Source organism: Crinia signifera, chromosome 1, assembly GCF_055691185.1.
Source record: "Crinia signifera chromosome 1, ASM5569118v1, whole genome shotgun sequence".
NCBI classification, from domain to species: Eukaryota; Metazoa; Chordata; class Amphibia; order Anura; family Myobatrachidae; genus Crinia; species Crinia signifera.
This window is the reverse complement of record NC_139217.1, coordinates 445,615,664-445,642,414: the sequence shown is the minus strand read 5'-3', so window position 1 is coordinate 445,642,414 and position 26,751 is coordinate 445,615,664. Positions and strand designations below refer to the sequence as shown.

At 43.9% G+C, this 26,751-nt stretch overlaps 1 protein-coding gene across 2 annotated transcripts in view; it reads left to right on the top strand.

Moving 5' to 3' along the window:
- Positions 1-26,751, top strand: part of NNT (nicotinamide nucleotide transhydrogenase) — a 108,178-nt gene that overhangs the window by 69,138 nt on the left and 12,289 nt on the right. For both annotated transcript variants that reach the window (XM_083153961.1, XM_083153970.1), the window contains exons 18-19: positions 6,523-6,682; positions 12,399-12,480. In XM_083153961.1, coding sequence (XP_083010087.1) covers positions 6,523-6,682; positions 12,399-12,480 — 242 coding nt within the window. The remainder of the gene's footprint in view (positions 1-6,522; positions 6,683-12,398; positions 12,481-26,751) is intronic.

Sequence of the window (26,751 nt, the reverse complement as noted above, 5' to 3'; positions counted from 1 at the left end):
GAGGGATAAAGGGTGTAAATGTGCGATGTCCTAGCATGGAAGGCAATATGTGTGTGTGTGTGTCTCGCAGAAGGGGCTCCAACATGTCTGAAGTTTTAGCATGCGTAGCAGAAGCATGTACAGTAAATAAGCCAATTGAGGGGGGGATCTGCATAGAATCTGGCAATCTTCTGTATATTGTGCTTTTGATCAGTGTCCTCTTTTAATTGGCTTACGTTAAAGGGTACTTGTGTAGTTTCACGGCGCTACCGCGCGCACAGTCTGTGTTTGAAACTTGGCAGCCTGCCAGACGCTCTGTGTTTACTGTGCGCGTGCCGCTCTAGCTGTTCTCAGCGCAGCGTGTGCCTGCTTTACAAATGTAATCTACGTTATCAGCGTAGCGCTGGCAGTGAAATAGACTGTCCTGCACACCGCTGACAACGGGGGCATGTAAACTGGACACCCCGGCACACCGCTAACGTACGGGGCTTCTAAACTAGACACCCCGGCACACGCTAAAAAATGTAGACGCTAAAGCGTCTAAATCCAGACTCCCTGGAAACTGCTAAGAAGGGGGCATCTACATAGGGGTGCACTGTGCAAAACACTCTTAAATCTGTTCACAATGACACTAGTCGATGTAACAGCTGTCGACCTTGTTAATTCCAGTATCGACGCCACCCCGAAGCATGGCGAGCCCCGCGAGGGGACGCGGTACGCGTCCGACCCTTTCAAACCCCTAATATCCACGTCGGCGTGGAGTTGACTTTATAAAGTGTGGCGAGCCACCGAGCCTGAAGCGTGGCGAGCGGACGCGTATACCTGTGAAGTAATCTGCAGCGCTCGCCACGCTTCGGGCTTGGTGGCTCGCTGCGCTCGCCACACTTCGGGGTGGCGTGGATAGTGGAATTAACAAGTTCGACAGCTGTTACGTCGACTAGTGTCATTGTGAACAGGTTTAACAGTGTTTTGCACAGTGCACCCCTTCTTAGCGGTTTCCAGGGAGTCTGGATTTAGACGCTTTAGTGTCTACATTTTAGCGTGTGCCGGGGTGTCTAGTTTAGAAGCCCCGTACGTTAGCGGTGTGCCGGGGTGTCCAGTTTACATGCCCGCGTTGTCAGCGGTGTGCAGGACTGTCTTATTTCACTGTGGAACTACAAGTACCACAGTGACCTGTCAGCGCTGGGTAGCGCGCGCTGCTGCTGCCGCCAGCGCTACGCTGATAACGTAGATTACATATGTAAAGCAGGCACTCGCTGCGCTGAGAACAGCTAGAGCGGCATGCGCACCGTAAACACAGTCTGGCAAGCTGCCAAGTTTCAAACACAGACTGTGCGCGCGGTGGCGCCGTGAAACTACACAAGTACCCTTTAAAGCATACAGATACCATTTGTTTATCTCCAAGTCATGTGATTTGTGCTGATAAGTCTTGTTAAAGGTGTGCTTGGCTTATTTGTGTTTTGATAGAGGCCCTTATTTAGATCTGATCTCAGTGCAAATGTGTTCTCAAATAGGGGACAAAACAGTGTGCACTGCAGGTGGGGCAGATGTAACGTGCAGAGAGAGTTAAATTTGGGTGGGCTGTGTTGAAACTAAAATCTAAATTGCAGTGTAAACATAAGGCAGCCAGTATTTACCTTGCACAGAAACAAAATAACTCACACACATCTCTCTCTACATGTTACATCTGCCCCACCTGCAGTGCACATGGTTTTGTCCATTTTGAGAACAAATTTGTACTGCGATCAGATCTGAATAAGGGTCAGAGTCTGTTAGTTCTTGAATGATGTGCGTGTATTCAGTAGTGCAGATGAAGCAGGCTCCATCTTTGCAGGGGCTGGCGATTCTATCGCCAGCGGCCGGCTCTCGCCAGGGGTGCGTGTGCACGAGATGCGCACACCCATGGCTACGGAGCTGGCTCCACCGCCTCCTCCGCCACCTCCCCCGGTTCCCCTCGCCATCCCCTCTATCCCTGCCCGTCTCCCTGAAGAGGAGACAGGCAGGATGCCGCTGTGGCGCCGTCCTGAAACTGGGACGTGTGTGTGAGACGCACGCGTGTCCCAGTCAGATGGAGCACCTCTGCGCCGGCGACCGTTAGTGCAGGCATGCTGGCGATCCCCGGCCATGGATCAGAGGCGCTCCATCTGTAGCCTCCGCTGTTTGCTATGAGCGTACAGAATGGTACCCTGATCGGGTCCTGCTTGTTGGACGGCACATCCAACACACCTTGTAGGGCTACTCGAAGATGACCACCCTACATTTCCATGCTTATTGGCCAAAACACTGAAGAAGATTTCCTCAGAGCTAATAGAAATTCCTTAATCTGTAATAAAAAAATAAAAAAATGTCAACGTGTATACACAATATAGACATAGCAGCTTGTGTACCGCATTGTTTGCTGAGTGATCTGTGTTAGCACGTCCCTCGGCATGGCATGGAGGCCAGTGTCGCCTCGTGTGTACGGGGCTTAAAGAAGCCAGAGCTATATACAAAAAGTATAAAATATTTAAAGAAATATTGTTAGTGAGGAGATAGGTAAGTGTCGGAATGTAATAGTGTCACCTCAGAGCAATCCAGCCACACCAATCCAGGAGCACCGCACCCCACACCCATGGTACCCCAATCTGGGTCTATAATTATCTAGCAAAGAGCCACATAATAATGTCTCCTTACTCAAATTATATATAAACTAAGCGCTACCTACCTAAAACAACACCATAATAAAGGTCCGCACCAGGACCAACGTTTCGGTTCTGGTGGGGACCTTTCAGCAAGGCAGTAAACAGCAAACCAACAATGGGGTAGGGGTACTGGGACAAGGGTGTGTAATAGTATGTATTCTCAATATCGTTAACGATGTGTTCATGGAAACATCCCCCCTCCCCATCAGCTGAACCTGCAGGTCGATTCTGGCTTTACTGTACATAGCCAACAACTTGTTCAGCGGATCCCTGTGACATCACTGAATGTTACTATATCATTTACCAGGATCAGTGTGACATAGCGCAGTCATAGTAGCATATTAACCATTTGTTATGTTGCTTTGTGTCTTAACCCTTTGCGTGCCGAGTGAATTTGCCAAAATAGGTGTGAAAATTGTCAAGCAAACATTTTTAGTCATCATAGTGACCTGTAATGTTATCTTATATAGGAAATAACATATTTTTTTAGACTTTTTTTTAATTTATATAACAAATGTGAGCGACACCGGCATTTTTAGTCAATAAGTTGCACATCTCTGAGATATTGGCACACAAAGGGTCATGTTATTGCAATCAGAAGTAATTTGTTAGTATGTTAACCCCAGTGCCAATGAGGTATTATAGATCTTATATGTGTTAGTGTATGTGTGTGTGTGTGTATGTATGTATATATATATATATATATATATATATATATATATATATATATATATATATATATATATATATATATATATATATATATATATATATATATATATATATAAAGCACTTACCCCCCTTGGTTGTAGAAGGATAGGAACCGGCACACGGGTGGATGGTGAAGAAAAGTTGATTTATTGTACAAACATGATTGCACACAACGACAGCTGTACACCTGACAGCTGTTTCAACCGAAATAAACGGTTTTCATCTGATGAAACCAAGGGGGGTAAGTGCTTTTCATGTCCTAAAACTTTATGTTCCTGGCACCGGGATTTTTTTCTATTTAGAGTGCCATCCTGCAAACCAAAAGTCTATATATATATATATATATATATATATATATATATATATATATATATATATATATATATATATATATATATATATATATATATATTCTCTATCACATACCGTGTTGTCCTAAATTGGCCCCTCCACAGTGGGGCAGCATTAAGACATTACATAACAGCCTCGCTTAGCGAGCGGCCCCAGTGTGCGGGATTATCTACTGGAGATAATCTATTGCAGATGAGGAGGTGACAGTCGAAATATTTTGATTGCTCCAGCATTCTTCTGTAGAGAACATTTCTTATGGCAGGCTGGGTGCATATTTGTTGTATTATCCAATGCTGTGCGTGTCTGGGGAGACCTGCCACTGGGGGCTTCCTCTGCTGTGTTTGGCACTTTGGTGTCTGATGATGCAGACACGGAGTGATTAGATGCATACAAGCAGATAATCAGCCAGGTCAGTCTGGGGCCACAGCTAGAGTCGCAGATTACCGCACGAGTCGCGGGACTTGGCACAAGTCGCTTCCCGGACATCGCACGCATTACTATGTCATTTAAAATACTTTTTTCACTCCAGAGATAATTACATGGATTTAGCAGATTATTAATGGGGAACGTGAGTTCTGATTTCGCACAGATCTTGTTTTCTGATACAGAAGCAATAATCTGTTCATATCAGTGTAATGTCTATTTATCTTTTATTGAAAGCAAATCTATTCCACAGTGATAGCAAATGAACAATACAGTAGGACTAATGGTACAGGAACATGGAAGGAAGCAATCATACAACTGTGTACACACGGTTAGATGTGGAATTAGATTACATTTTGATTCGATATGCCGTTTGATTTGATCTGGCATTCAATTCAATTTTATTTCTATTATACAGTCTTGCCTGGCAAGACTATTTTTCTCTTTGATTTCCACTCAATGTGAACATGCATCGGGTTCAAATGCTGCTAAAAGCATTAAGGTGCGTACACATGTACAGATTGATCTGTCCAATTTATCTGGTGGTAACAAAAACCTGGAAATGTATGGGAGCATATGGCAATCAGAAATTGCCACCCAAATGCAGGAAAGCAGAAAAAAATATATGCTTTTGATAGAACAAATTTATCAGAATGATTTAAAAAAATTTGTCTGACTTGATCACTGTCTGTTTTCAAGCGTTTGGGAACAATTTTTTGATTGTCATTTGCTCCCATACATTTCCAGTGTGTTCCCACCCGATAGATTGTGCAGATAAATCTGTACGTGTGTACGCACCCTGAGATGTGCATTCGATTTTCGTTACATTTTGCACTTTGTAGCTAAAATCTAATGTTAAATCTAACCATGTGTACACAGCATAATGGTCCGTACGCACTGTGAGACCTGGTTTTCAATTCGATTTTGCATATTCCATTTGTACTATTTAATCTCTCAACTGCTTTTTGAATTTCATTATTTGACATTAGATTATACTATATAGTCTTGCCCGGCAAGTCTACTTTTTATATTCGATTTACACTACACAGAAGCACGCATCAATATGGAAGCTGCATTAAATGTTGCAAAAAAAAATTGATGTCTCACCGTGTGTACATAATATAAGTGGTTATTTCTAGAAGTGGTTTATAAGGCAGATAGATCCTTGTCTATTGTATCCTTTAACCCCACCACCTTTCCCCATTTACAGAAAATAACACGTAACGCGGGGACCATAATCCGCTCATTTTACCGTTTTCACGAAAATAAATACCAATGTGCCGGAACGACATTAAGGGGGATATTCAGTCTGGGATCATGGCTGTCGATCCCCGCCGACAGCCGTTATCCGGGCCCGTTTGCGCTCAGATCGACCGCAAAACGACAGATTCAATGTCCCGCCTGCCAATTGGCGCAAAGGGGGTGTGGCCGCGAAAACGGCCGTGGATTGTCGATCTGCAGCCCGGATAACGTCAATCCACGGCCGTTATCGGCATACCGTGCCCGACAGCTTCTGTCGGGCCCGGGTCACCCATAATAATCAATGATGGCGGTAATGACCCCATTAAGGGGTGTCTGGTCCTACTTTTTTTTTTACGTTGGATCTGTTTTGACTGATACAGTCGCAAATTGTTGAATTCACGGCTGTTTTCTCCGATCCACTAACTTTCTGACACCTTAACAGCCAGAACATTGAATTCCGACTGTCAAGTTTATGTCGGATCAGACAAAAGCGTCCCAGGATTCGGCAGTCATTCCTACAGTCTGAATCCCATATTGCTTACCCCCTACATCTCTCTGTCTATAATATATAAATGTTTTTCTATGTACACTTGCTAACGGAATTCCACAAGTCTATCCGTTGCAGGCGTGTGTGTGTGAAGCCTGTGATAGGTATATTTGTGGAATTCAGTTACCAAGTGTACATACAAGAAATATCTTCAAGGAAATGATAGTTGTATAGAGTATAATTTCCCGGTAGATCAGTGTCTGTGTAATGTTTTGTCTATTCTCACCTCTTTTGAACTGTATCAAAGTAAAATCAAGTGAATACCCATTTATGCCAGCCACTGGAGTATGTGGAGGTGAGGAGAGAGAATGGTCCTGCCACATACCATACATACCATTTAACTCCCATTCACAGACTAAACATTATCCCTGTGATCTTTAGTTTTGATGGTATAATCCTGTGCTTGTGAATCAGCGTATTGTGTTACATTATTAGCAGCTTGGTATTCCGTGCAGCCAAGATGAATTCTTCCATTGGACCAAGTAGCTTAGCAGTGCGTTATGCAAGATCTGAAATAAAGCGATGTAAAGGTAATAGAACATCCTTCTCCCTTATGACATCACTGCTCATCCGCTCATTTATCACCAGGCCATGAACCGATCCCTTGCTAATGTGATCCTCGGGGGGTACGGAACCACCTCTACAGCAGGAGGAAAGCCAATGGAGATCACCGGTACCCACACAGAAATCAATCTGGAAAATGCAGTGGAATTGATAAAGGATGCCAATAACATCATCATTACACCAGGTAATGTGTCCTTCAGAGATGGGGAATTGTATGCTATTGCTTCTGTGTTCAAGATTCAGCGGTCTTAAGGTGGCCATACACACGCAGATTTATCTTCAGATCTGGCTGGTTGGAACAAAAACATGGTTATGGATGAGAACAAATGACAGTTGACCATTTGCTTGTAAATGCTGGAAAACTGTCACTCATCCATAACCACGTTTTTGTTCCAACCAGCCAGATCTTACTAGTGTATGGGCACCTTTACATTCATTCATAGGTGCTCATTTGTCAGCAAGTTATAGAACTCATTCTGGATGATAAATGGTGCCCCAGCCAATCGGCTCCCAGCTGTCATGTGCTTGAAAAATGACAGGAGCTGATTGCATTTGAGAAATGGTGCTCGAGCCACTGAGCTTTATCACTCGTGGATAAAGGAGCCCCATAACTTGCGGAATGTTTGATGACTTTAGAAGTAATTGTTAAATTGACATTACCCTAAAAGTACACACTATAAGAATGTAATGAAATGCCAAGTGCACAAGAGAGGATACGTTTATAAATAGAAATACTTATTTACTACAATAGTCCTCATTATTTGTGTTAATTCTAGTACCAATCACAACCTGTGCAGTTCCTCTTTCCTGTCTAAGGTGGCGCTGTCTGCTCTGGTGCTTTGAACACACTCTGATCTGTCTCTGCACTGGTGGGAAAGATTAACTACACAGATCATGACAGGTGCAAGGTGCTAGAGTGAACACTTACAATGTCATAAAGAATAATTTGATATATTTGTTCAGTTCTGTATATTTCAATTGGTCTTTATAGTGTGTTATGTTCATATCAACCCTCCATTCTAAACAGCTGTACACGGTTTTATCGTGGGTGGGGGAGTGGCAAAATTGGACAAGTGTATGGCCAGCTTAAGGTTCAAGTCCATGGTACGGTCTTCCCCTAAGCCAGCAGAGCATAACTGCCCGAAGGCATCACCTTAATAGTTTAAGTGCTATGTACAGCAGTTATGTGTTGTGTTACATACAGGATGTAGCCATGCTCATCCATCCTGTTGGCCTTCGTTGTTGGGCCATGAGAAATGTCTTGTTATGGCGCACTAAGGCATTCTATGACAAAAGCATGTAATTACACTTCTTCACAGCTGGGTGGCGACTGCTCCAGTAATGAAAACTACAGTACAGTGCTGCGGATGGATATGTTAAGCGCCGTTGCCATTTACTGCCCACCTTTGCTTCCACTTCACCTGTGTACAGTATGCAGAGCTTACTGCAGCTCCATAAGACTGGGCTCCCTTGTGGCTAATAGCCAGTACACTAATTATGCTACATAGACGCTCATTCAGCCCCAGGGACTCGGAGGGGAAATGTATGCTCATATTAGCTCCGTAACAGTGGGCTAAGCTCCGCATACATTTCCCTACCGAGTCCCTGAAACTGAATGAGCGACTTAGTAACATAATTACTGTACAACACGGCGGACCAATAAAGATCGGTTACGTACCATACTGTATTTACAAAATGGTAAAGTAGTTCCTGGACTGTATTACTGTACTGTATTTCATTGAAGACCTCACGCATGCGCATTGGTGACATCTGGTGGATGAACATGAGCATTACACTCACCGGCAACGCCATGTGCCACACTAGCCAGGTTGCGCAATGCTTCGCCACGCTGAAACACGCCTCGTATGTCGGGCCAACCGCCATAGGTAGGGCAGATGAGCGTGGCTTCATCTGTAGGTGAGAGGTAATAATTAGAATGTTAAGTACAGGTTGAGTATCCCTTATCCAAAATGCTCGGGACCAGAATAATTTACGATAACGGATTATTCTGTATTTCAGAATATTTTTTATATTTCAATTATGTATCTTGAGGTATCTTGCATTTATGTTGTACAAACACATCAAACACATGAAATACACACAAATATATTTTATTTGTGCATAACACAAGGTTTAAAAACATGAAACAAAGTTTGTGTCCTACCTCAGGCACTGAATTTAAATGCCAAGCAATAATTTTCTTGCACATATTTAGTGCCAGTTATATATCATGTCCCCAGTAGTGGCAGTTACATATCATGTCCCCAGTAGTGGCAGTTACATATCATGTCCCCAGTAGTGCCAGTTACATATCATGTCCCCAGTGGTGCCAGTTACATATCATGTCCCCAGTGTCCCCAGTGGTGCCAGTTACATATCATGTCCCCAGTGGTGCCAGTTACATATCATGTCCCCAGTGGTGCCAGTTACATATCATGTCCCCAGTAGTGCCAGTTACATATCATGTCCCCAGTAGTGCCAGTTACATATCATGTCCCCAGTAGTGCCAGTTACATATCATGTCCCCAGTAGTGCCAGTTACATATCATGTCCCCAGTAGTGCCAGTTACATATCATGTCCCCAGTAGTGCCAGTTACATATCATGTCCCCAGTAGTGCCAGTTACATATCATGTCCCCAGTAGTGCCAGTTACATATCATGTCCCCAGTAGTGCCAGTTACATATCATGTCCCCAGTAGTGCCAGTTACATATCATGTCCCCAGTAGTACCAGTTACAGATGTCCCCAGTAGTGCCAGTTATATATCATGTCCCCAGTAGTGCCAGTTATATATCATGTCCCCAGTAGTGCCAGTTATATATCATGTCCCCAGTTGTGCTGTTACAGATGTCCCAGTAGTGCCAGTTACATATCATGTCCCCAGTTGTGCTGTTACAGATGTCCCAGTAGTGCCAGTTACATATCATGTCCCCAGTAGTGCTGTTACAGATGTCCCAGTAGTGCCAGTTACATATCATGTCCCCAGTAGTGCCAGTTACATATCATGTCCCCAGTAGTACCAGTTACAGATCATGTCCTCAGTAGTGCTGTTACAGATGTCCCAGTAGTGCCAGTTACATATCATGTCCCCAGTAGTGCTGTTACAGATGTCCCAGTAGTGCCAGTTACAGATCATGTCCCCAGTAGTGCCAGTTACAGATCATGTCCCCAGTAGTGCCAGTTACAGATCATGTCCCCAGTAGTGCCAGTTACAGATCATGTCCCCAGTAGTGCCAGTTACAGATCATGTCCCCAGTAGTGCCAGTTACAGATCATGTCCCCAGTAGTGCCAGTTACAGATCATGTCCCCAGTAGTGCCAGTTACAGATCATGTCCCCAGTAGTGCCAGTTACAGATCATGTCCCCAGTAGTGCCAGTTACAGATCATGTCCCCAGTAGTGCCAGTTACAGATCATGTCCCCAGTAGTGCCAGTTACAGATCATGTCCCCAGTAGTGCCAGTTACAGATCATGTCCCCAGTAGTGCCAGTTACAGATCATGTCCCCAGTAGTGCCAGTTACAGATCATGTCCCCAGTAGTGCCAGTTACAGATCATGTCCCCAGTAGTGCTGTTACAGATGTCCCAGTTATAGTGTTCATTCTAGCACCCGCCATCTTTAAAAAACCCATTCAGTTCCTGTTCCCTGTCTGGGGTGTCACTGTCTGCTGTGGTGTTGCTAGCACAGGTCTGGTTTGCATATTAGTTCTGATTCACAGACCACACTGTGCTAGAAGCACTACAGCAGACAGCGACACCCCAGGCAGGGAAGAGGAATTGCATGGGTTTTCAAAGATAGCAGGTGCTAGAATGAACACTACAGTTACATATCATGTCCTCAGTAGTGCTGTTACAGATGTCCTCAGTAGTGCTGTTACAGATGTCCCCAGTAGTGCTGTTACAGATGTCCCCAGTAGTACCAGTTACATATCATGTCCTCAGTAGTGCTGTTACAGATGTCCCCAGTAGTGCCAGTTACATATCATGTCCTCAGTAGTGCCAGTTACATATCATGTCCTCAGTAGTGCCAGTTACATATCATGTCCCCAGTAGTACCAGTTACATATCATGTCCCCAGTAGTGCCAGTTACATATCATGTCCTCAGTAGTGCTGTTACAGATGTCCCCAGTAGTGCCAGTTACATATCATGTCCTCAGTAGTGCTGTTACAGATGTCCCCAGTAGTGCCAGTTACATATCATGTCCTCAGTAGTGCTGTTACAGATGTCCCCAGTAGTACCAGTTACATATCATGTCCTCAGTAGTGCTGTTACAGATGTCCCCAGTAGTGCCAGTTACATATCATGTCCTCAGTAGTGCCAGTTACATATCATGTCCTCAGTAGTGCCAGTTACATATCATGTCCCCAGTAGTACCAGTTACATATCATGTCCCCAGTAGTGCCAGTTACATATCATGTCCTCAGTAGTGCTGTTACAGATGTCCCCAGTAGTGCCAGTTACATATCATGTCCTCAGTAGTGCTGTTACAGATGTCCCCAGTAGTGCCAGTAATATATCATGTCCCCAGTAGTGCTGTTACAGATGTGCCCAGTAGTACCAGTTACATATCGTGTCCCTCATAGTGCCTTTTAGCAGCAAAAAAAAATTATTGAACCTTTTGGATTAATTTGGATAACGGATATTTGGATAAGGGACACTCAACCTGTATTATATTGGTAAAATAAATAAAAATTAGGTGATAATGTGCTGGATGCACTAAGCTTCAAAAGTGATAAAATGGAGAGTGATAAACAACCAGCCAATCAGCTCCTACCTGCCATGTCACAGACTGTGTTTAAAATGTCAGGCAGGAGCTAATTGGTTGAATGTTTATCACTCTTCATATTATCACTTTTGAAGCTTAGTGCATCTGGCCCAATAAGTGCTAGATTACTGTTACAATATGATGTCCCAAATCAGCACCCCCCACCCCACCCCGCACACACCAACTCGGGGCTTCGCGCCCCAAGCTCATCCCTAATTCTGAAAATTGTATTATGTTTTGATAAGTTGTGGCACCGAGCAGAACCCCAGCAGAAAACGATTACCTATCAGGACTTGAATTCGTCAATAGATCGCCAGTTTTTTCAAAATCAGAGGCGTTAACATTCCTCGCTCCAGAGTGTTTGAGTGTGGTACACCTGTTTTACATTATACGATGGAACACAAAAAGAGAAACTCTGGTCTGTTCTTATTTATTGCATTTTACGTGTTTGTGAGCGAGCGCTGCTGCATAGCTCTTGCGTTGGCTCGCAGTGATTTACTGACAGAGGTCAGGAGCATTCTTCACCTTAAGGGTACCGGTTTTATCAGCACAGGATTTATTCACAACTGCAAATAATTGGTGATATCCACAATATCCAATCACCTTCCAGGCCTGCTGCTGCTGAACCACCAATTTAAAACCACAACTTGATCCAATATACAATGGCGTACGAGTCCCAGTCCACTGGGTAATGACGTACAACATACAGGGGGGTATGCAATCTCAGATCATGGCTGTCTATCCCTCCCCACTAGCCGTGATCCAGGCCCGTTTACTTTTTGCCCGACAGCAAATCGGCTGGTGGGCTTCAATATCCCGTCTGCCGATCATCGAAAAGTGGGCGTGTCTACGTAAACGGCTGTGGATTGTCGATCTGTGGCCGGGACCGCAACAATCCACGGCCATTATCGGCAGAATGGGCCACACAGCTTCTGAAGTTGGGCTTCTTCTGCCGTGATCCCTCTTCAATGCTTTCGGTAAAGACAGCATTGAATAGAGACCCGCGGCTATTTCCCGCGTCGGGAATAGAGGTGGAGCATTGCGCACCCCCCCCATAGTTTTATATTGTTCAAATAAGTATGAAAATTAATATCGTATGCCATATTTACTTAATATTTACATTGGTCCTTCCAGGTTATGGTCTGTGCGCTGCCAAAGCTCAGTACCCCATCGCAGATTTAGTGAAGATGCTGGCAGAACAGGGCAAGCACGTCAGGTAGGTGCAACCCTTAGCAGTCACCGTAGTACTCCACCAGAGAGTGCCGTTACCACACTCCTGTAGCTGCAATTTCTAAGATTTAAGACTCATTGGGGCAGATGTATTAATCTGCCTATAATGTTTTGCACATAACGAGTCCCGCTTCTCCAGCATAACGTGAAGAAGCGGGCAAACGTTATAGGCAGATGTATTAAGCAGATAAGGAGAGCCGTTATCCCCAGCGTGAACGGCTCTCCTTATCGGCTCCCTCGCCGCCCCGCACATGCGCACTCACCGTCCCTCCCCCTGGCCGGCTTTCTAGGCATGCGCAAGATCACGCTAAAACCGCAAGATCTCCAGCGCAGCCCAAGCCAGACGCAGGGCTAGCGTTGTCCCCACAGTGGGGGATAGGACAATGCTAGCCCTGTGCTGGCGAAGCGGCCGGGGTGAATTAACACCTTGAAGGCTGTTAATACATCGCCCCGGCCGTTAATACCTAGGGGGATTGCAGGGGACAGCCCCGCCGAGCGTAACTCGGCGGGCTGTCACTAGCGCACGTTAGGTGCGCTAGTAATACATTAGGGAAATCGTAATCCCCCCCCAGTTAACCAGCGTTAAGTGCATTTTTGCACTTAACGCTGGTTCATACATCTGCCCCATTATTCTTAAACACAGGAAGATAACGTGAAGAAATCAGCCACACTATGCATTTTGAATAAATGGAATATATTTATAGCGAATCTTCTGTATGGACCATTGGTGCACAGCACCCGGGGACCAAATGCCGTCAGCAAGGCCGTTGGCGCGGCCCCCAGTAACCTGGAGAGATACACTGGTTAACTTGTTCTGTCTTGGCTCTCCCGTATCTGTCTGCTGTCAGTCTCTCTCTGTCAGTGGGGTCCCCATCTGTTTGTCAGTGTGGTCTGGCACTGATCTGGAATAAATGAGGTGCACAGTGATGTACTGTCATGCTGCAGCAGAGATTCGTCTTCGAAGTGAGACACAATCTTCTTGTGAGACTTCTTTTTTTTTTCTTTTGGGATCATGAGCAATGGGGATGGGGGTGAAGAGATTTATCGGAGGAGGAGAATAATGTGCCTTCTATTTGATCTGACCATGGCCTAAAGCAGCAGTATCACTAATGTATCCCAGTGGAGGCTTACATGCGTTATTGCTACGTTTTGACTACCAGGATTTTTTTTATTGTTATACACAAGTAAACTTTTATAGTGTCCTTATAGTGTCAGCTGCTGATGGCTGCCTAGGCGCTGCGCAGCTCTGCGGGCATGTGCCCCCCCCCCCCACACACACACTTACCCCTGCTTGATGCTGCACTGAAATCTACAAAAAATTCCTAGTGTGCGCAAGCACACATGGCCAATAAAGTTGATTCTGATTCTTAAACACACAATGTGCCCTTCGGACCTTTCAAAAAAAAAAAAAAATAATAATAATTCACCTGCCCCACTTACACGTGCTCTAAAATCATTTTGATTGTGCGCACCATTAGCAGGATATTGGGATATTTGACCATACTGATTTAAGTTGTTTTACATCAGGGGTGGCCAAACCTGTCCTCAAGATCTACCAACAGTTTGGGTTTCTCAGGCATCCTGTGGATCTATTGTAGGAATGAACGCAGCATGTTTGAAAATGTGACAATTAGTAATGACTACATCTGTGCACCAGCTAGGTGATATGGGACATGTGACAGTTAGTAATGACTACAGCTGTGCGCCAGCTAGGTGATATGGGACATGTGACAGTTAGGAATGACTACAGCTGTGCACCAGCTAGGTGATCTGGGACATGTGACAGTTAGTAATGACTACAGCTGTGGACCAGCTAGGTGATCTGGGACATGTGACAGTTAGTAATGACTACAGCTGTGCACCAGCTAGGTGATCTGGGACATGTGACAGTTATTAATGACTACAGCTGTGCACCAGCTAGGGGATTTTGAAAACATGGGCCATTGGTAGATCTCGAGGACTGGTTTGGCCAGCCCTGTATTACGTGAACCAAGAGCATTGTTCTCTGCATTTTGTTTCCTTAGCGCTGTCACTGTTTCATTTGTTGGTAACGATCACTAATTGTATAGGTGAGTGGCCAGCCTACATCAAGTCGTTCTGCTTCTTGGTGGTCATCCATCTAGTTACCGATTTTTAAATAAGTTTTGACTGTTCCTGTAACTGTCTCCCTCTGTCCAGCTCTCCCCTTGTGCATGTCAGTGGCTAATCTTAAAATAGGCTTTTAAGATCTCCGCCCTTCCTAGAAGGGAAAGTTACAGCTGAGTAAATGAATGCAATGTAAATTGCTTACTTGTAACTGAACTGTTCCTGGAAGCAGAGAATAAATTGTCCCATGATTTGCACACAAGCCGTATCTCTCCCGTCTCCCTCTCTCCGTCCTTGGTGAGCGGAGATCTTAGCAAAAACTCTCCATTTAATCATAATGGACGACAGTGGCTGTAAAGTTGCCCTAGGGGAGAATAAATCTGTTTATGCAACTTGTACGGTCAAATATATAATTGTCAGCATGTGTTACGAGAATATGTGCACAGCAGAGGACAGTGCAGCATTTTGGACACCTGAAGCGTGTCACACATATTTTTTTGGGCGAGACGGTCAGCTCACCAGAGACTTGTGACATGATGGAAGTATGAATTTATGGTGCGTGGAATGGGTGTTGCGCATGCCAACAAAACGTCTGCGTTGGTGCCAGGCAATCTTCGAGGGTTTACTTGTTTTTCGACCCTTGCGACCAGCTGGCCGTCCCCATTTCCCTTTGATGAACATTGCAGTCGTTATTAGGCGTTTTGCACACTTCCTGGAAGCCAGTGACACATCCTGAATTCTCAGACTGAATGTACGGCTTTCAGGCACTTGTACGCCAATAGTCAGTGCCACATATGGCCGTTATCCCCTTTCACTCTCACTTCCCATACACACCCCTCGGGATTTATCTGTGACCATCTGCTTCTCTCGCACGAACTGTTAGTGAAAGGAAACTTTTTTTAGTGCAACAGGTGTTCTGTGCATTTACCCTCCTCTAGATACTGGTCTTCTGGGTCATACAGTCTGTACACCTTCTAGATTTAAATAGAAACATAGCATTTGGCAGCACATAAGAAATGCTTGGCCGATCTAGTCTTATCCAAAAGCCAGGGATTGTGCAGACAAAAGCAATAAAGATGGTTTGTTCATTTAGCCCCGGATGCTGCTGGGAGATTTCTGATCATAATGCAGGAGCAGATTCACTGCAAGCGCCGGTCAGAAGCCGAAAAAGAGAGAATGCGATAACACTCACTCTGCTTTTCCTCGATAATGAGTGAAGCAGGTCCATGCAGTTATCAAATGGCAACCACCTGATAATACATCTACCCCTCAATGTGTTCTGTTCTAGCTGAATGCAGCCCTGTAACCGCCTGTGTCCTGGTCTCACCTTTCCTGTATGTAAAAGGGGCATCTACTTCATGGAATGTTGGGGTACTTGTGGATTATCACGGCTCCCACGATGTGCATCGCATAGCAAAAAATCGCATCGCATGCGATCGCATGCGTTTTTTAACAGAAAAGCATCCAAATGCATTGAAATTAATATCAAACATGTTCAATGACCCCCAAATGTCATTTTTGAGGCTGTACCACCCCCACTATGAACGCAAACCCGAAGCGTGGCGAGCGGTGGCGGTACGCGTCCTACGACCTTTTCATACCCCCACTATCCACGTCGGTGGGGAGTTGAGCATAGAAAGGGTTTGCATTGATAGTGGGGGTGGTACAGCCTCAAAAATGACATTTGGGGGCCATTGAACATGTTTGATACTAATTTCAATGCATTTGGATGCTTTTCTGTTAAAAAACGCATGCGATCAAATTGCATGCGATGCGATCGCATGCGATTTTGTAAAAATGGTAAAACTGCAAAAATCGCATCCAATCGCATGCCACTATATATGGCATGCGATGGGAGCCGTGATAATCCACAAGTACCAATGTTGGGTCTAATTCAGAGATGGTTTGCCTACATCTCTGGTGGTGTGAGATTTGCGCACGAGCAGATCCTGCACTGAGGTCGCTCAAATCGCCCGGCATGCTGTGGCTGTTTGAGGGTGGAGTGGGGTGGCGGCAGGCATCATTACAGAAAACGGGCATTTTGACCCCGTTTTCTGGGCATGCTGAAGCCAGTTGCTACATCCTTGGATGCAGCTTGAATTATCTGGCCATTCCGAGCGTCACTGATATGACCGCTGTTCAGGCAGACGATACTATGGTGTCTACACGTAGCAACAGCCCAGAGAAGACATCTGTAGGATATGCGGCTGTGTAAATAGATGCTTTGAAGCTACATTGGGTGTTTGATCTGAGTAAATCTCTGAGCTTACTATGGACCCGATTCAGAACTGATCGCTGGTGGACGAAGTTGCAGAGCCCTACGTTCAAACAGCCACCAAATGGATTGATTGAAACCTGCCGTAAAGCGAATGGATCGCTTTATGGCAGCCAGCTGCAAATCCAGTTGCAACCCATCACATGATTTTCCCAGTCTGTGAAAGTGTGCAGAACCCTGACCCTTCCACAACTGTGTTGATCGAGGCCGGAGCTGACGTCTTACACCCTCCCTGAAAACGCATGGGGTACGTCTGCATTTTTCTACACACGCCCAGAAAACATCCGGGTACCACCCACAAACGGCGGTTTCCTGGCAGTCACGTTGCAACAGATTAAATGCTGAGTTTTGTCGCTTTTTTGGCCTCTCGTAGGCTCGCTACGATCCGTACGCATAATCGATTTGGCTTTTGAATTCTCTTAGCGGCCCTTAAGCCACACAGCACTCTTACTACCCAACCTTAGGGGGTGGTTTATTAATGATCGGGTTTGCGATGCAGTCTGGCAATCTGGCCACGATATAGCACCCAGGACCACTTTACGGAATGCAATCACATCAAGTGAATATAACACCCAGTACAGGAAGGTACTGTACATGGGCTCCAAAAGGAGACGGCCCCGGCGGCATGCTGAGTGTGGTTCCAGGGCTTGTACACTTGTGTACCCGCCATTTTCCGCGGAGGATTCCTGGGGAAACTGCCGTAACTACATCCCCAATTTGGAAGATGGTGACAGCTGCGAGAACCAATACATAGCTAATCCTGGCAGCATTGCATCCTCTATTAAAACCTATGGGGGATGCAGCTGCCGGTAGGGATGAAGGGATTTCCGTCCTACATTGGGGGCATAATATTTGCCGCTTACCACTGAAAACAACTATTTTGGGGATAAATAGCTGCAAATGTTATTGGATAAATGTGCCCTTTTTACATATATTGGGGCAGCAAGGTTGGCATTGCAGTTAGCCTATTAGGTAGTATTGCGTTAATACTGGTAGGTTAATTAGCTTATTCGTTATGGACTGTGGGTTGTTAACACCTTTGGGGCAGAGGCGAACATGAATGAAGTTCTATGGAATATGTGTGCGCTATATAAATAATTATTCGCAAATATGCTCGTGCGCAATCTTCTTTTTATTGGAAAATCAATATGAACCCCCTTGAGTTTAGTTGTGCCCATTAGGGGTTTGTCCGCATCGCGAGAAACGTGAGCCTGGCTACATCTCTAGGTTATATGAGCACATTGGATTTTTTAGTCCCAGTCCCTATGTATTGTTACTATTGTGGGACCTAATCTTGGTCTTCCCATGGCCGACTAACTGCACAGAACTGCCGATAAGCGTACATCCTAGTCCGTATAATTATCCGTACTTTTACTGCCGCTTGACGTAATTGCCAGCGACGAGCATTTTGTAGTCTCCAGTGACTATTGGCGGCCTTTGTAGACGCACGTCATTATAGATAAATCCCCAATGTCCTGCTCTTTGGTTTTGAAGGGATGGCAAGGTCTATTGGCCAAACCGATAAGCGCAGCCTGTTTTTCTCTTGACTCATTTGACACTTGTGTAGCGCAGCCCTGAGCGGCAATGAAAAGTCAATGAAACACTGAATGAAAACAACGTCTGCCGCGCTCTTTGATCTGCGCAGAGTGGAAACCTGATCAAAGGTTTTACCATGTCACTCCGGCAGCTAGATGTGTCTAAGCTCTACCTAATCATTGTAAATGACTTCTAAATGCCCCGTCTGTTTACCGCAAACTGTAAATACAGATTTATTTCATACAATTACTATGTAACCGCGACAGGAACCTCTTGTTTAATCTGGGTCTTTCATCATGTTGTGGTGCTCCCACGGTGTTCATTGACTGCAGCTGCTCGTTGCCCCCTTATGGTTTGTGCAGCTCTGCACTGCCTCAGGACCACGTCTTGTTCGGTTTGCAGACACAGTGACACACCACTCGCACACACGCCCATCCCTCCTGGATACAGGCCAACACAGACATACGGCTGTCATCAATTAGTCATGCCCGTACTTAGCCAAGAAACAGTTCCCATCTGTCAATAGGGCTCTGTGACTTATGACAGATTCCGACACGCAAATGCTTAGCTTCAGATCTACCCATAGCCATAACACGCTACGCTGTCCTAGGCTGCTGTTGCACATTTGATATCTACAAGACCCTACCAGCAGGTTTCTGCCATGGAGGACCTGCTGGGTCTGAAGGGAGCTACTGTATGGTTATCGTTGCTACAGTCTGGTGGCCTCAGCCATCTGTGAATACTTAGCACCGTATCAAATCATTGCCATAAAATGTTTTAAATAGAGGGTGGGTGAATAGTATTTGCTCCTAAGAGGAACTAGAGCGTTCAATATTGTTCGGTTCCCGACTTTGTTTAAAGAAAGTGTTTGAAAATCCGGTGCCTTGGGAAGAGCAGCATTAAAAAAAAAAAAAACACAAAAAACCCCTTTTAAAATAAGTGGTTTTTGCAGGATCAGTTTTACGATTGGCACGCGGTATCCCGGCCAATCGCGGTGGTGTTTACAGAACTCCCAGAGTCGTGTATTATTTAATCGTCCAAGCTTCAGAAAGCTGACACCAGAGATCTGTGATGTGTTTGCAAATCTAGGAAGGTTTTAGTTACATAAACTTGTTATGTTCCTAGTACAGCGGATTTCACAGCGAAATCCTGGGGCTTAACTTTCAGGAAATCACTGGAATATTAAAAGCAGACAAGGCAGAGAAATGGGGAGAAGGTAGACTATCGTCTTATTCAACAAAAATAAGATTTATACGATTATTCGTCTTTGCGTTGTTTTTTAAATGCATTATTTTTTTTAAAAAATGTTAATTTTAGATTTTCTTTTTTAAAGTGCACATTGGCCACAGATTTTATTTAGCTTGATCTCAATTTGCGATTTTAACTTTAGTTTTTGTTTTTTCTAAACGCAGCTATTATGCTTGTTCAGTTACATTCATTTTGTTTTGTTGTAGCAGGAAAAGTCAAATGTAACTTGACCGCGGATTATAGTAACATTATTCTGCGCGGTCTGCCCAGTAATCGGTGCACGAATTACTGCACCACTCCTACAATTAGATACACTTGAAATATTGCTGTCAAGAATAAAGTATGTCTTCATGATTACATTCTCGTCTAAGAAATATCTAGCAAACACTCCTTTTATTACCAATCCTATTAAGAGCAATTTTGAGGATTGTTCTAGACTGATTGCGGTGTGAACACTGAGGATTAGATTTACCCTTGTGGCACACCAAGATTTTTAAATTGCCAAGGCACACCATGAGATCCCCACAGGGCAAAACACATTGGCCCCCACAGGTAGAAAAAAAAATTGAACCACATATAAAAAAACAATCACACTGGTCCCCACAGGTAACAAAAATAAAATACATTGGCCCTTTACATGAAAAGAAGAGACCAGTAAATAACAGTTGAACTGGTGGTGGCTGTAAACTGGTTTGGGCATATCTAGATCTGGGGGCACACTTGAGAACAGCTCAAGGCACACTAATGTACCACACCACAGCACAGTGGTTTAAAACACTGCTCTAGAAGGTGCTAGATAAATGGCAAGTAGAATCTGACTGTGTGTGATGGGCAATACATTATTTTAACAATCTCTGTAAGCAGAGTGGCAAGGGACCGGTCAGCTCTCATGCAGGGCACCTTGCGCTGCATGGTGTATTGAAGTTGGGTGTATGAGGACACATCTGTATATGTATGGGGTAGATAAATATAAACGCTATCTGAGGTCTTATTACTTTATTTCTTGAACCATCCTTATTCAGTGTAGTGTGTTTATGTATGATGTATAGGGTAAGCTATTGGCCTAGACCAATAGAGAACAGGCGCCTATTAGGGTGGTTTGTCAAGCAGCTCCTCAAGGGGGTGTCAGGCCCCTGTAGTGGTGTGTATAGAAAGAAGCAAAATGTGGAGCGCTACAAAGGTTGGATCAATATGGTAGAATAGTTTCAACAATCTTTTTATTGCTAAAATGAGTGGAAAATATCCACATAAACAGGTATATATCTGTGTACACAGTTACAAATCAAATTTTAAAAGGTTACATATAACAACATTGGAATAATAAAAATGGGTGTATACTTAATGGCTGGATACTTGAAGAAATGTCCTTATTGGAGATGGTTATTGTTATTGTATGGTCTGTGGTTGGTTATAGGTGGGGTCCATAAACCTTGCTGGATAAGAGACGCTGGAGGATGGGTATTAGCCCACTGGAATCGTGGGTGTCTTCGACGAGATGCGCCCCTGCAATCCTTAATGTGCAGGTGGTGGTGTCCCCAAAGGTGGATGGTACCAGGTGGTGTAAGTGTCCAACAAACAGTCCAATATTAGTAAACCAGATTGAGCTCCAAGGAACAGGGTATCCAATTGGCCAAAACCCAAGTTTTGGGACCCCACCTATAACCAACCACAGACCATACAATAACAATAACCATCTCCAATAAGGACATTTCTTCAAGTATCCAGCCATTAAGTATACACCCATTTTTATTATTCCAATGTTGTTATATGTAACCTTTTAAAATTTGATTTGTAACTGTGTACACAGATATATACCTGTTTATGTGGATATTTTCCACTCATTTTAGCAATAAATAGATTGTTGAAACTATTCTACCATATCGATCCAACCTTTGTAGCGCTCCACATTTTGCGTGTTTATGTATGATGCTTTCAGTTCTGAAAACACATCCAGAAATCTCCCAGGCAATCTGGGTAAGTGCTCCCATCGCTGTCTAGAAGTCAGACAAAATAGCCGCAGTCTAGCATTTAGCATATTTATTTTTTGTCATCTGGTTGTTTAAAGTGATGCAACGTAAAGTATTGAAATTATCCCCAAACATGACCTAGGCCTCCTCCTTGGTCCATCCCTCCCTATTACATTATAAGCACTAAGGAAGCGCGATTTCACCTCTTGTTTTGCCCCTAGCACTGTCCATGGTGCTACTCTGTCCCTTTTAGCAACTCGGTAATAATTTGTATACATAATGTGCCCCTATAATCTACACCAAGGTTTCTCAATGTCAGTCCTCCATTGCCATGAAAAGGCCATGTTTTGTGGATTTCGGAAATCATGCCGTCTTATTTTGCATGGTCAGTAATTAGCACACCAGCTTCCATAAGACACAAATCCTCAAGCCATGACCTGTTAGGGATAATTAAGGATTTTGGTTGAGAACCATTGACTTACCTTGGTTGCTACCCTGTATCTTCTCCTTTGTCTTGCCATTAACTTAGAGGCATCCTGATCTCCACCAAGTCCCTTTTTAAATTGCTTATACAGTACTAATAATATGTAAGTAATACGGACCGGGCATCCTGGGTCACTCCAGACCCAATTCTTGCCTTCTATAACCTGTTGTCTATCCCATGGTCTACCTCTACCTTTTATCTCTGTCTGTCACTGTTGTGGGGCCATTGAGGGTAGTGTCCTGGCCTCCTTGCTTATGACAGAGATGGGACAGATATTGTATAGATTCAGAGTATTGTATTATAATTTGAGGGATAGATGTATGAAGCAGTGATGAGAGGAGAAGTGATAAAGTGCCTGGTACTTTATCACCATCCAATCAGCTCCTGACTGTTAAGTTACACCCTTGGTTTAAAAATGGACAGTTAGAAGTTGATTGGCCGGTGGTACAGTACCAGGCACTTTATCACTTCTCCTCCCTTATCACTATATCAGATACTCTGAAGGTGTTTTGTGGGCTGTGACTGTCCCGGTAGGTTGCAGCCAAAGGAAGGTGGAAAAATGACAGTAACCACTGTAACGTTTATTGGGAAAATTTACATTAACCATGGTAACGTTCATTGCTGGCAGGTGTATCTTGATGAACTTTATACATGTTTGTGAATGTGATTTGTTAACTCTCTCAACACTGTTCCAGTCCTGTTATGAAAGGGTATGCACACTTATGCAACCAAAGTTTTGTATTTAATACTACTCCCCAAAAATGTTCATTGTTTTGCACTTGCATATTTTTGGTTCCAATCATATAAAGGTGTGTGGACCCTCTGTATCCACTGACTCTGATTTAACGGTGGGTTACGCTGGGTGTACACCTGGCCAACCGTTTGGCCGATCCACCGACTGGACATACACTTGCCAATCATCGACACCACAGCAAACAGCGACACCCCAGCCAGGGAAGAGTAACTGCATGGGTTTTGAAAGATTTAGGGTGCAAGACTGAACACTACACACCCACCAAAGGGTTCACAATAAGGAACCTACCGCTCATTCGAACAGCCGATATATCGCTCAGTGTGTGCTGCTTTAGTCAACACTCTCTATATATTCCTTTAGGGTCCTGCCAACATGAATTGTATGTGGATGACATTTATACTTTTATCCACATCCTTCCTGCTCGAAAAAAAAATAAATATATATATATATATATATATATATATTCATGTGCTCAGTATACACGCCATCTCTTTGTACATCAGGACTACTTGAAAAATGACATTTCTCCAAACACATCTCGCACATCCTCCCAGAGCTTTCACCCTTGTCTCAGAGAGCCCAGAAGGCAGACAGGCCTGTAAGCCTTTGCCATGATCACAACCTGTGCCAAATGATTTATGTCATCTACAACTGCCTTTTTCAGAGTTCATTAAGAGAAAAGTACAAAGTCTTAATGCAATCCAGATTTAGGAAACCAAAAACCAGACGCCAAGCTGTACCCACCTCACACATTGCCACACTTTATATACATGTGTGCCCGTCTTTCCCCAGATAGAGATCACTTTGCGTTGTGTTTTAAGCTGAACGTCACTGTGACTTGCACCTAGAAGTTTTTATTGTTCCAGAGTCCCAGTTTTCCTGCTAGACAAGGGGAGAGCTTAGAATTACATTAAGGAGGGTTTTCAATCCCGGGCTAAATATTCGCCAGGCAAAAAAAAAAAAAAGCAATTTTCCCCTGTTTTTTGGGCTAATTGGATTCCGCCTATTCAATCTCAGTGCTGATTTTTCACTTTGGCAAAAACCACGTGGATCAGCAAAATTGCTGCGAATTTACATGGTTGTGAACAAAAAAACAGGTGGAGCGCTGAAATTAGTCAGTTAGGATCAATTAGATATTACAATAAAATATAATTTTTAATAAGATCAAACATATATAAAATATAGTAATAATAATTTTTAGCAATTATTTGTAACAAGTTTACATAGCAAATTCGGCCGTATAATTAAATGGTTAAAAGTTAAAATTAGAAGAACAACATCATATGGGACATAGTTAAGTAATCGTATAGCTCCTGTTTTACCGTGCTGTAATAAAGTCCTCTGGTGGTGTTGTCCGTACTTTATAAGTTGAAAAATTGAGGGAGTCCATATACCATGCAGGAACTGTGTATATCGCTGGAGGATGTTGGCAGTCCTCAAGATGGAGGTGTCCTCTCTAGTATGCAATGTTTGTAATGCAAATATATTCTGGTGGTGGTATCCCAGTGAAGATATTGCACAATTTTCCGGACCAAGTTTCCAGAGGTAGTAGGTATAACCAAGGAGTTTTTAGAAGTCCAATGTCCTCAATATGTCCAACAAGAATTAAAACAGGCAGGTGCTACCTAACATGTTTGATAAAGTTGCCACATGACATCGAAACTCCTCCTTTTTGAGGACTGCCAACATCCTCCAGCGATATACACAGTTCCTGCATGGTAGGACAACACTACCAGATGACTTTATTACAGCACGGTAAAGCAGGAGCTATACTATTACTTAACTATGTCCCATATGATGATGTTCTAATTTAAACTTTTAACCATTTAATGATACGGCTGAATTTGCTATGTACACTTGTTACAAATAATTGCTAAAAATTATTATTAATATATTTTTATGTTTGATCTTATTAAAAATTATATTTTATTGAAATATCTAATTGATCCTAACTGACTCATTTCAGCGCTCCACCTGTTTTTTGTTCATTTCTGTATATTCATTTGGGGTTTGACACCCCTTAGTGTGAGCTGCTTGACAAATACACCCCACAAAGGCGCCTGTTCTTTTTGACCCTTTTGGGTCTAAAGATATCCCCCTCTTTTCAATTTACATGATTTTGGCAAATTCGTTGCCGTTTTTGAGGCCATTTTCTCCCATGTCGATTCACCTCTCTAAAAAGTGAAATGGCAAGGGCGAAAATTACCATGATTGAATACTGAAATTCGAATCTTCTTTAGAATGCTTGGCCCTGTCTTGCTATCCTGGCAATTCTCACGTAACCCTCTACTGATTGATCCTGGAGGTATCGTGAAAGCTTCTGCTGGGCAGTGGACTGTCCCCACTCGGTTGCAACTGTTGAAAAGTAAATAAGGAAATCCTACAGAGAGCTGATCTATGGCCCTTATTTTGGTTCACTCGCAAAGGCAAATTCCTTCTCAAATGGACAAAACCATGTGCACTGCAGGTGGGGCAGATGTAACTTGTGCAGAGAGAATTAGATTTGGGTGAGTTATTTTGTTTCTGTGCAAGGTAAATACTGGCTGCTTTATTTTTACACTGCAATTTAGATCTCCCTTTGAAGTAAAACCCCACCCAAATCTAACTCTCTCTGCACGTTACATCTGGATACGGTCATTGGGTCACCAACATGTTGGTCGACATGGGCTAGGTGAACAGGGTCTTTAGGTCAACATTGGTTAGATCGAAAGCCAAAAGGTCGACTTGGGGTTTTTTAAAAAAAAATTTGGGCCGACGTGTTGACAGGCAATATTTCATGCCCTACCATCCACTCGGACGTGGTGGGAGAATAAAATAGTGTGCCAAGCGCAGCGAGGCACCGTGCCCGAAGCATGGCAAGCGCAGTGAGCCATGCAAGGGGGCGCAGTGCTATGGTTCATTGTCCATGTCGTCTGTGTCGACATTTGGGTCAAAATGTGAAAAACCCCATGTCGGCCTGACCAATGTCGACCTAGTGACTGTCGACCAACATGCTGGTGACCTAATGATCCACACGCGTTACATTTGCCCCACCTGCAGTGCACATGGTTTTGTCCATTCGAGAAGGAATTTGCCTTTGCGAGTGAACCAGAATAAGGACCTATGTTTGCATTGTGCCCGGTATAACTGCAAGACGGACACTAACTGTTCACGATCGCAGCCTTTTCTCAAACCGGGTTTCGTAAAGGCTGCAAAATCTGGTCATAGTTTATTCTAACGCAATAGAATGAAGATGTTTCTCCAGATCCCGGTGTCATTGGGCAGCGTAGTCTGGAGTGATTTAGCATAGACCTCATGCAGAGCGGTTAGCAGTGTGAGGCCCTGAGTACTTGTACGACGGCACTGTGTTGCTAATTAGACACACGTTTAAACAATTACTTTCTAGAATCCTCCTGTGAATCATAAACGGTGTTTACATATTTTGTTTCGTTTCAGTTTTTCACTTTTCTGTTGTTTTTCGCTCTTCGTAGTTTAACAGAGTAAAATGTCCGTCATTATTGCCATAAGATCTTCTACAAGGACAGATTATTTGATATGTGGGTAATTAACATTTAGCGTACACCTTTCCCGTTAGAAGAGCTCGCCACCACGACGATTTAGCAGATGAATGGTACGAGATATCAAATGTTCAGAAGACGCTCGTGTCGCAGGTTATTCTCCTGCCGTCACTGGTGAGAGAAAGTTCTGTGCTGCTGGCAGCGTTGTATGGGGAACATGGATTGGCTGTCAGCTGTCCAGTCGCCTGTTTGGATGTGTTTCATTTGCAAAGTCTCCGCTGTGACTTCCACGTTTCCTTGTTGTAAAAAATGAAAGTCGACCACTACCACAGTTTACCGGTTGAAACCATATTGGACTCTACTCCAACGCCAGTGCCCCATCAAAAGCAGTATGCATAACATCTGCAAAGC